Source organism: Melospiza georgiana, chromosome 12, assembly GCF_028018845.1.
Source record: "Melospiza georgiana isolate bMelGeo1 chromosome 12, bMelGeo1.pri, whole genome shotgun sequence".
NCBI classification, from domain to species: Eukaryota; Metazoa; Chordata; class Aves; order Passeriformes; family Passerellidae; genus Melospiza; species Melospiza georgiana.
In genome coordinates, this window is record NC_080441.1 from 5,243,610 (window position 1) to 5,253,009 (window position 9,400).

The following is a 9,400-nucleotide window of genomic DNA, read 5'->3' on the forward strand; positions in this document are numbered from 1 at the left end:
TCAATTCATGATGCAAATATAAAGCCTCAGCTGGGAAATGCTCTTTTGTGGGATTCTTGTTGATTTTTACAGATGCATTTTTAGGTGTGATGTTCTCTCATACTTAAACAGTTGGATTGTGAATATCAGTTCCCTTTTGGTTGCAAAACTCAAATTATGTTTAGAAATGCGATAGAAAACAAGTCTTGTTTGTCTTTTGGATAAATGCCTCGAGTAGTTGTTTAAATTGTGGGCTGGTTAATTGCTGGAGTTAAAGCTATAATGTAATAAAAGCATAAAAGATCCTGGGCATGCGGGCTGGTGGCTTTGTTCAGGATTTCTCATGAACATCAGTCCCTCTACCCTCAGGTGGTGACAGTCCCCTCACTGTCACCTGCTCAGCTTTTGCTCATTTGTGCATTGCAGATAATCAAAGGACTCTTTTAAAAGAGTACAAACACCAAAATAACTGAAATTTACCTGACACCTGGAAGCCTTGAGCATCCCAGAGCAGTTCTGAATTCTGACTTCGGTAAGTCTGGGGGGCAGACAGAAAATCTAATACTGCCAAGTTATTTGTATGGGTGAAAATACATTTATCAGCAATTTAGAGCATATTCATGGTACAGTTGTGGGTTCTCATGGCTGATCTTGACCCAGCTTCTGCTTTTGTTGTTGTTGTGGTGTCCTGTTATTTCAGCTGGCTCTTGTCCTGCAGCTTTTCATGGTCTCAGACTGCAAGGGAGGTTCTGCACTTGAACCATTAGGAACAGAAAATCAATCAAAAAGAAAAAAAAAAGGGAGAACCAGGGCTGAACAATTATTAGGGTTCAGGACCACTCCTCTTATTTTAAATTCCATAGTGCTGTTGTCACCTGCTTTACCCCTCTCTGCTGTTTTGCTGAGTAGCTGCCTCAGTGTGTGAGGAGTTAAGAGATTTCTTTGATAATTTAATGTCCTGATGTCTTGGCCTCGAGTTGCATCAGGGGAGGTTTAGATTGGATGTCAGAAAAAATTCCTTCACCAAAAGGCTCATCAAACCCTGGAACAGGCTGCCCAGGGAGGTGCTGGAGCCATCATATGTTCCAAAAATGTATGGATGTGGCACTAGAGGACATGGATTAGTGGTGATCGTGGTGGTGCTTGATGGTTGGGCGTGATGGTCTCAAGGGTCTTTCCCAGCATTAAGGATCCCATGGTTCAGTGATGTGATTCCATGACTCTGCCACATTTTGTCATTCATAACCAGTTGTTGGTACCTGGTGAGGAAAGGTGGTTGTAGTGGGGACAGGTCAGATTCACACACCTTCTCAGCTCTCTCCTGAGATAGACTGCAGATTTTTCTTCTTATTTCATCATGGATATTTATTTTCCTGTCCTGCTTTACCTCACCTGCATTTCCCCCCCCAGGCCTGACACTATCCCCAGGGAGTTGGTGCCTCAGCCAGGGCACCATGACAGCGCTGTCCCCCAACCTGTCGTGCCACAACCCCTCCATCGACGACTTCCGCAACAGCGTCTACTCCACGCTCTACTCCATGATCAGCATCATGGGCTTTGTGGGCAATGGCGTGGTGCTGTACGTGCTGATCCGCACGTACCGGCAGAAAACGGCCTTCCAGATCTACATGCTCAACCTGGCCCTGTCCGACTTCCTGTGCGTGCTCACGCTGCCCCTGCGCGTCATTTACTACGTGCACAAGGGCCACTGGTTCTTCAGCGACTTCCTGTGCCGCCTCTCGTCCTACGCGCTCTACGTCAACCTCTACTGCAGCATCTTCTTCATGACGGCCATGAGCTTCTTCCGCTGCATCGCCATCGTCTTCCCGGTCCGCAACATCAGCCTGGTGTCGGAGAAGAAGGCCAAGTTTCTGTGCGTGGGCATCTGGGTGTTCGTCACGCTGACGAGCGCGCCCTTCCTGCGGAACGGCACCTACCAGCACGGCAACAAGACCAAGTGCTTCGAACCGCCCGAGAACTCCCAGAAGACAAACATGGTGGTGATCCTGGATTTCATCGCCCTCTTCGTGGGCTTCATCTTCCCCTTCGTCATCATCACCATCTGCTACACCATGATCATCCGCACCCTGCTGCGCAACTCGCTGCGGAAGAACGAGGCCAACCGCCGCAAGGCCGTGTGGATGATCGTCATCGTCACGGCCACCTTCCTGGTGAGCTTCACGCCGTACCACGTGCTGCGCACGGTGCACCTGCACGCGCTGCGCCTGCGCGGCCCCGGCTGCGCCGACACCGTGTTCCTGCAGAAAGCCGTCATCGTCACCCTGCCCCTGGCAGCCGCCAACTGCTGCTTCGACCCCCTCCTCTACTTCTTCTCCGGGGGAAACTTCCGGCAGAGACTCACCACGCTGAGGAAGGCGTCCTCCTCCAGCTTGTCGCAAGCCTTCAGGAAAAAGATCTCCGTGAAGGAAAAGGAGGAGGAACCCTTTGGAGAAAACCAGAGGGAGAATGGAAAGGCAGCTGTGGCTCCTTTGTAAGGAGGTTAAACTTTCCCCTCAGAGCTCTGGTGGGGGATGGAGATCTCCGAACTCTTCCAGAAGATGGGATGGAGGCTTTCAGGCCTTTGTTGCAGTTAAATAACTGTGGACAGTCCCTGGTTTGTGGTACTTGGTGGCAGAGCCTCTGCTGGGGCTGGGCAGCCCCTGGGACCCCCAGAGCCACGTGGGACAGAGCAGCCACCACCAGCAAGCTGTGGAGCTGCTGCTGAACTCCCAAACCCCTTCCAAGGCTGTATTTGGGCATTTGCTTCGTTTCACAACTTTTCAAGAGCGTTAATTCCCCGAGCCAGCGGGAAATGTACACAAAGCTGGCGGCGTGTGGGGAGCTCCTGATGAACAGAGAGGGCAGAGTTTTCACTGGAACTTCAAACAGCCGCCAAGTTATTTACACAGCGAGGCCAGGATAATTCCTGCCCTGCTCCCAGCTGCCTCTGGATTTTGGTTTTTATGATCATTATGTGTGTTTTAGGCTCCCAGAGCTGTTCCTGGGCTGCAAATGGGGCCAGGCCTCTCTCTCACCCACACCGAGCAGCTCAAGAGGCTTTGGTGGGCAGCAGATCTGCCAGTGTTTTCCCAGTTTCTAGAAAAATCCATGGGATCAGTTGTAGAATTGCAGTATCCTACTGTGCAGGATAACTTAGGAATAAGGATAAGAGGGACTGGTCTGAAGTGATGGCTGCAGGATTCAGAATATCACTCCAGTTTTTGGGGAAGTTTTAGGTAAAAGTGGAGTTTGGCATGCTTGGAGTCAGAATAGCTTTTCTCAACTATTGGCCAAGGGTGTTAAGTTAATAATAAATATAAAAAAGCTCTCCAGGATGTTTGATTCTGTTCCAGAGTGTTCACCTCACCCACACCTGGCAGCAAAGAGGCAACACAAGGCCCTTGGAAAGACTTTTAGGAAGAGCTGGAGCTCTTCTTTTAGGAAGAGCTTCAAAATCTGAGTCTGGATGAGATGAGATGCTGAAAAAACATTGGGCTGTTTTTCTACTGTAAAGAAAAACTTTAAACTCTTGGATGGAGGGAAACATTCCTGTACTTTTCCAGGGGATCTGCAGGAAGGTAGCTCCAGCTCTGCTGGAGCAAAGCCCAGCCGGAAATGTGAGACACATCCCGACAGAAATAGAAATTCTTGTAGGATTAAACCTTACTGTTCATTTATCGGCTCCTTCTCCAACTGAAAGTGTGTTTGGATATGGTATTTATGAAATTATTCAATGTTATCTTCATAAAGAAAACAGTTTTAGTAGTAAAGAATAACAGTGCGCAAGAGGAGTTTGGCTTGGACAGGCATCTGCTGGAGAAATTATCTGTACAGATACTTGGAGAGTGAATTCTCTGTTGGCACCACAGCCATTGCTCAGCAAAGGGCACTTAAAAAACCACATTCACCTGCAGGACAAATGATGGATGTGAATTTCCAAGGAGATCTGAAATTCCTTTGTTAAATATGAAGGATAAAGCATAAATATGAAGGCTGAAAGCTGCTGCTGTAGAGCAGAGTTAGAGACCCCCCAGGAGGGCAGAGCCAAGAGTTCAAAGCCAGAACTGCAAATTGTTCAGGGAAAAAATGTGAATGAATTGGCTAAAACTCATTTTTAAGGGTCAGCACTGAATATTCCACTTGTGTCTCCAGGCTTTAAAGGTATTGTAAAACTGTAAAAAAATCCTCATGGATTTTTATTTGGAATATGCAGAAATAACATGCCCATTCCCAAAGTTTAAAATATTGAATATTGTACAGTAAAGCTAAGTGTGTGTATATATATATATATATATATATATATATGTATATATTGCAAAGCATTTTTCTTGTAGCAGATGTATTTCTTAACCTTTTGCCTTTTTTATTTGAATGAGACAATGTTAATGGCAAAGGAAATGGCAGCTTTTTTTTTAATTTTCTTTTTTTGTGCAATAGGAATGCCTGTTTTAAAAAACTTTACTGAAAATTAAACTAAAACATTGCAAGTGAAATTTTAATTACTGTTTTCTGTGGCTTGTTTGAAAGTCTCTGTTACAGATTCTTCTTCCCTACAATAAAACTTTATTTGCGCACAGCACCAGAGTGTAATATTTGATTAATAATAATGGTGTAATAAACACTTAGAGTAGCACAGATGTTGCTGAGATGTTGGGGGAGTTATTTTGCTCCAGCCAAACTGGACTTTGCTGTAGCCCAACTTCCCTGGAGCTGCTGTTGAGGGATCTGTTGGAGCCAAAACACTTCTGAGGATCCTGTGGTGGTCGAGCAGCCCGACAAAAAGCAGCTGGAAATTGGATAAATTGGGATTTACAGACAAAAAATGTTTGGAAGACACCTGGAGGGGCAGGTATGCTCTTGGTGAGGGGATTTTTGTGTGTTCTGTGTGGTCACACATCACAAATGCATGGAAAAATCTGCTGGGAATGTTCTTTCCTTGGAGTTCCCCAAAGCAGGGTCTGCAGGCGGTGTTTGGCTTTGCCACCAGCTCCGGGTGACAATGTCCCCGCGTGTGCCTGTGCCCTGGGGACACAGCAAAGTGCCACCCTGGCAGCAAATCCCGGGCAGGTTTTGCTCAGGAGCCTGCAGAGAAAGCTGTGCAGAGAAACAGGGATTGTTACCGGCATGGGGCGGGTTAGGAGTTGGGGTGTTTTGGGGGCTGTACAATGTGACAGCAGCTGGGAGTTGGGGACCAAGCGTCACCCTGGTGCGGTGACGGGGACGCAGAGAAAACGAAAGTGAGTGGGTTGGGTGTTTGCTTGACACGGGGCTGTTTTCTGCTGCAGTTTCTGGTCCGATGGTGTCCCCTAGTGCTGAGCCCTTCCCGCAGCCTGTGCCTGCCGAGGTTTCCTCTTCTCATTTAGTCCAGCCCCAGTTCCTCTCCTGTCATTGTCCTGTTTCCTCTGGTGCTGACCCCTTCGTTCCTCCCCTCCCACCCCTGCCTGTGTTTTATTTCATCACAATCTTTGGGGTTTCCCTCTGCCTTTCTTTTGGTTTTCCCTATTTTTTAGGATGGATGCTCCAGCTGGGAAGGACCCAGCCACAGAAGGATCCAGTACCCTCCTCCTGCCTTGGGCTCCAACTACACCCTCAACTTTGCCTTAAAAACGCTGATTTTCCATAGGATGGCTGTGCCAGTATGGACCTGCAGCGCTTCCACTGGGAGCTGGTGGTGAGTACAGCCCTTGGGCATCACCTCCTGGTGCCAGTTTGGCCTGGGTGTGTCTGGGAGGGTTATTTCTGACCAAACCAGTACAGCTGAGGGTGAAAAGCTCTGCAATGAACTGTTTATCCATGTGGGAATGGAATGGTCCTGCCTGTCTCCCACCAAGGAAAAGGAGCTGCCACACAGGGAAGATCAGAAACTGCACGTGGGACATGCTCACCCTAATTCCATAAACTGCTTTCCCATAAAACTCCTGCAGCATGTGAGAAGCCAGCAGCCCTTCAGTTTAATGAGCAATAAAGCCCAAGCACTGGCAATAAAGAGAGATTTCCTCTCATTCCTGCTCTGAGCATGGTGCCTCCTGCCCTCCCCATCCCAGAGCAGGAATTTTGGGGCTGGAGGGGTTCAATCCATTCCCACTGCCTGGATTCCCCAGGGATCTGTGCACTGAGAAGCTTTGGATCCCTTATGCAGGAGTTAATTCTCAAGCTGAACCTTAAATTAGCATTTTTACCCAATTTCCACTGTGGTCTGACATTAGGAGAGGGACTTCTCCCACATGGCAGGAGGGAGAACACCAGGCTCTTTATCCTTCTCCTACACAGGCCAATTCACCTGATTACCAGGGGAAAAAACTCAGGACCAAAAATGAAGGATTTTGAAATGCTGATGGTATTTCAAAATCATCAGATTTTGAATTACCATCAGCAATAAAATCTCTTAGAAACATTCCTGAAAGCAAACCTGAGGGATGGAAAGCCCAGTCTGATGCCTGGAGTTACAAATCCCTCTTGGGATCAGCAAGGTTGGGAACTCAACCCTGCTTCTCCCAAACTCTTAATTCCAGCCCTGAGAGGGGCTGCATGTGCAAACAACTCTGTGGAATATTTGCAGGCTTCACTGGAGGGGGAAATGTGCCCGTTTTGTTCTTGTCAGTGTGGTTTCTTACGCTTCAGAGGAAAGCACTGCCCTGGGAGCAAAGCAAGGGCCCTTTGTTAGGTGAGTAAATACATTCCTGGTGGATCTTCACCAGGCTGGGAGGGACAGAAGGAACAAGGCAGCAAAACCCCATATTTCTGATCATTAATAAAAATTCCAAGTGCAGGACCACTGCTGCAGGTCTCTGCAAACAGAATTTGGTTTGTGTTTGGCCTCTTAAAATCCCTTTATTTGTGAGGAGCAAGACTCCCTGGTGATCTGCTTGAGATTCATTTCATCAAGGCTGAGGTCACTTGGGTTGTTCAGCCTGGAGAGGAGAGGACACAGGGGAGACTCCTCAGGAGCTGCAGCTCCAATCTCTGCTCCTTGCGACGGGGACAGGACCCAGGGAATGGCTGGAGCTGTGTCAGGGGAGGGTCAGGTTGGATTTTAGGAAAAGGTTCTTCCCCCAGAGGGTGTCGGGCACTGCCCAGGCTCCCAGGGCACAGCCCCAAGGCTGCCAGAGCTCCAGGAGGGTTTGGACAGTGCTGCCAGGGATGCACAGGGTGGGGTTTTGGGGTGTCTGTGCAGGGCCAGGAGCAGAACAGGTGATCTTTGTGGGTCCCTTCCAGCTCAAGGTATTGTGTGACTCTGAGAGGCTGCCCACAGCCCCTGAGCCCCCCAGTAACACCTGGAGAGTTCAGGGACAAGGGGACATCCAGGACAGGAGTGTCACCATGTCCCTGCTGCAGGGACACTCAGGACAGGAGGTTCCTGCAGGTGTTTTGTCTGACCAGCCCAGAAGGCTGCAAAGGGCTGACTCTGACTTTGGGAGCAGTTATTGCAAAAGGCAGCCTGTGGCTGGGCTGTTAGAATTGCATCTGTCCCAGGATGCCCCATGATCAGAGACGTTTTATTTCCTCTCTGAGTAAACCCTGAGACAGCCCCTTCTCTCTGCCCTGTGCTCCCCATGTTACTCATGGCAGGAAGCTGCTTACGTGAGTGAGGGCTGGAAAATGCTGCACTGCCCTTTCACCACCAGTTTTCAAGGAAAATGGAATGAGGAGTTCCCCCAAAGTGGCCTTGAGCCGCTGCCTCCTGTCAGCAGCATCTCCTCCCACCCTCCCCACGTCCTCCATCACCCTGAGCCACTGTGCCAGAGGCTCACAGGACTCCAGAGCTGCTCTGGGCTCCTCCTCATTTCCCAGGTGGGAAGGGCAGGGCAGCAGCTTCCCCACCAACCTGGAGCAGCATCCTCACTCTGGGGAAGGGCTTGTGGTCCCCAGCTCCAGGGAAGAGACAGGAGCAGGGCTGAGAGCCCTTGGGGAGGGCAGGACTCCAGGGAGGCAGAGGCTGAGCTCAGGTGGGTTTTCCTCTGGCTTTGCAGTGTGATGAGTCCAGTCAGGGTTAATCATATCCTGTGGGAGGAAAAAGAGCCCTCAAGGATGTGAACTAATGGAACAGAGGTGCTGAGGAGCGGATGTCAAAGCCCTGGGGGACAGTCCTGCACATCCTCAGCTCCTGGGGTAGATCCTCCTGGGATCCATCTGTTCAGACCCAAATTGTGCCACTAACACCAGCTGATGGTCGAGTTTGCTGCCACTGTAATTAAACGAAAACTAATCAATAGAATCTGAGGTTGTTCTGAGGGTCAGCAAATGTCCCTGGTGCAGCTGCACATGGCAGAGGACACTCAGGAGCCTCCAGAGCCACAGAGAGTGGCACCAATGATTCAACTCAAATTAAATGTCTAATGATGATAACTCTCTCCCATGGTGGGAATCCTGCTGGTGAAACAGCCCCAGCAAATGTCCAGTATTACACCGAGTTTGTGTAAACTCAGGCACAGCCTCCACGGCTTCCAGAGAGGTGCCCAAGCTTGTGGCCTCCTCCCCCAGCACTGACCCCTCAGCAGAGCTGTATATTTTGATTTTTCCCTGTTTATTTCTACTGGATGTTCCTCTGAAACAACTGTGCTCCAACAAGGGCTGCTGGAGGAGGAGGCAGCTCTTACCCTGCACACAATTCATGGCTAAACTGACTCCGAGAAGGAAGGTGAAAGTAGAAATATGGTTTATTAGCTACCAAATCTAGAAAGACAACATAGCCAGGAAAATACTGCCCTCCTGTGAACCAAGGAGAGTGCTAATGAAAAGTTAAAGCTGAAGTTTCAATCCCAAATGTAATTCAGTTACAAGAAAAAATACGTAAATTCTTCAGCCCCTGCTTTCCCTGGAAAATGGAAATTTCTACAAAATACCAGCTCTTTATCCAAACTACAAGGATTATGTCAATACAAACTGCAGGAGTTGTAGGGAGAGGGAGGAGATTTGGGGTTGTAGTAAATTGGGGAATATTTTTGTTTCTTTCTATTTTATGTCAAAGTTCAGGGGCTTTTCCCTCTATCATCTTTGCCATCCCAGCTCACGCAAACACAGTTTGGACTCCTTTTGGATGGAGGAATTTATATTTAAAGCCTTTTATTGAATGTTTTTGCTGGATTTTATATAGAAATACATAAATAAGAAGACCAGGGCAGTGGTGGAAAGGCAACGCTGAGCAAGACCCTGATGTTGGTGAGGCGTTTTCTGTCCCTCTCCCAAAGCTAAAGGGGTCACGGGCCCCTGAGGAGGCACTGACAGCATTTTATCCATCAGGAGGAGGATTTTAAAGCCCAGTAACCTTTGATAAGGGCAGGGATTAACAGAGCTCCCTGAGTGACACCGTGACAAAAGGCCAGCCCTGCTCATGTCCCACACCCGCTGCCCGGGGACGCCGCTGGCACCAATGGGGGAGAAAAGATGAAGTAACAGCAAAGAGGGGAAGTGAAAAGGAGAT

At 48.8% G+C, this 9,400-nt stretch overlaps 1 protein-coding gene across 1 annotated transcript; it reads left to right on the forward strand.

Annotated features, from left to right (window-relative positions):
* Positions 1–1,433: 1,433 nt before the first annotated feature.
* On the forward strand, positions 1,434–2,474 carry CYSLTR1 (cysteinyl leukotriene receptor 1). Its single transcript, XM_058032861.1, has one exon. The coding sequence runs from the start codon at positions 1,434–1,436 to the stop codon at positions 2,472–2,474; it is 1,041 nt and encodes a 346-aa protein (XP_057888844.1).
* The last annotated feature ends 6,926 nt before the right edge of the window (positions 2,475–9,400 follow it).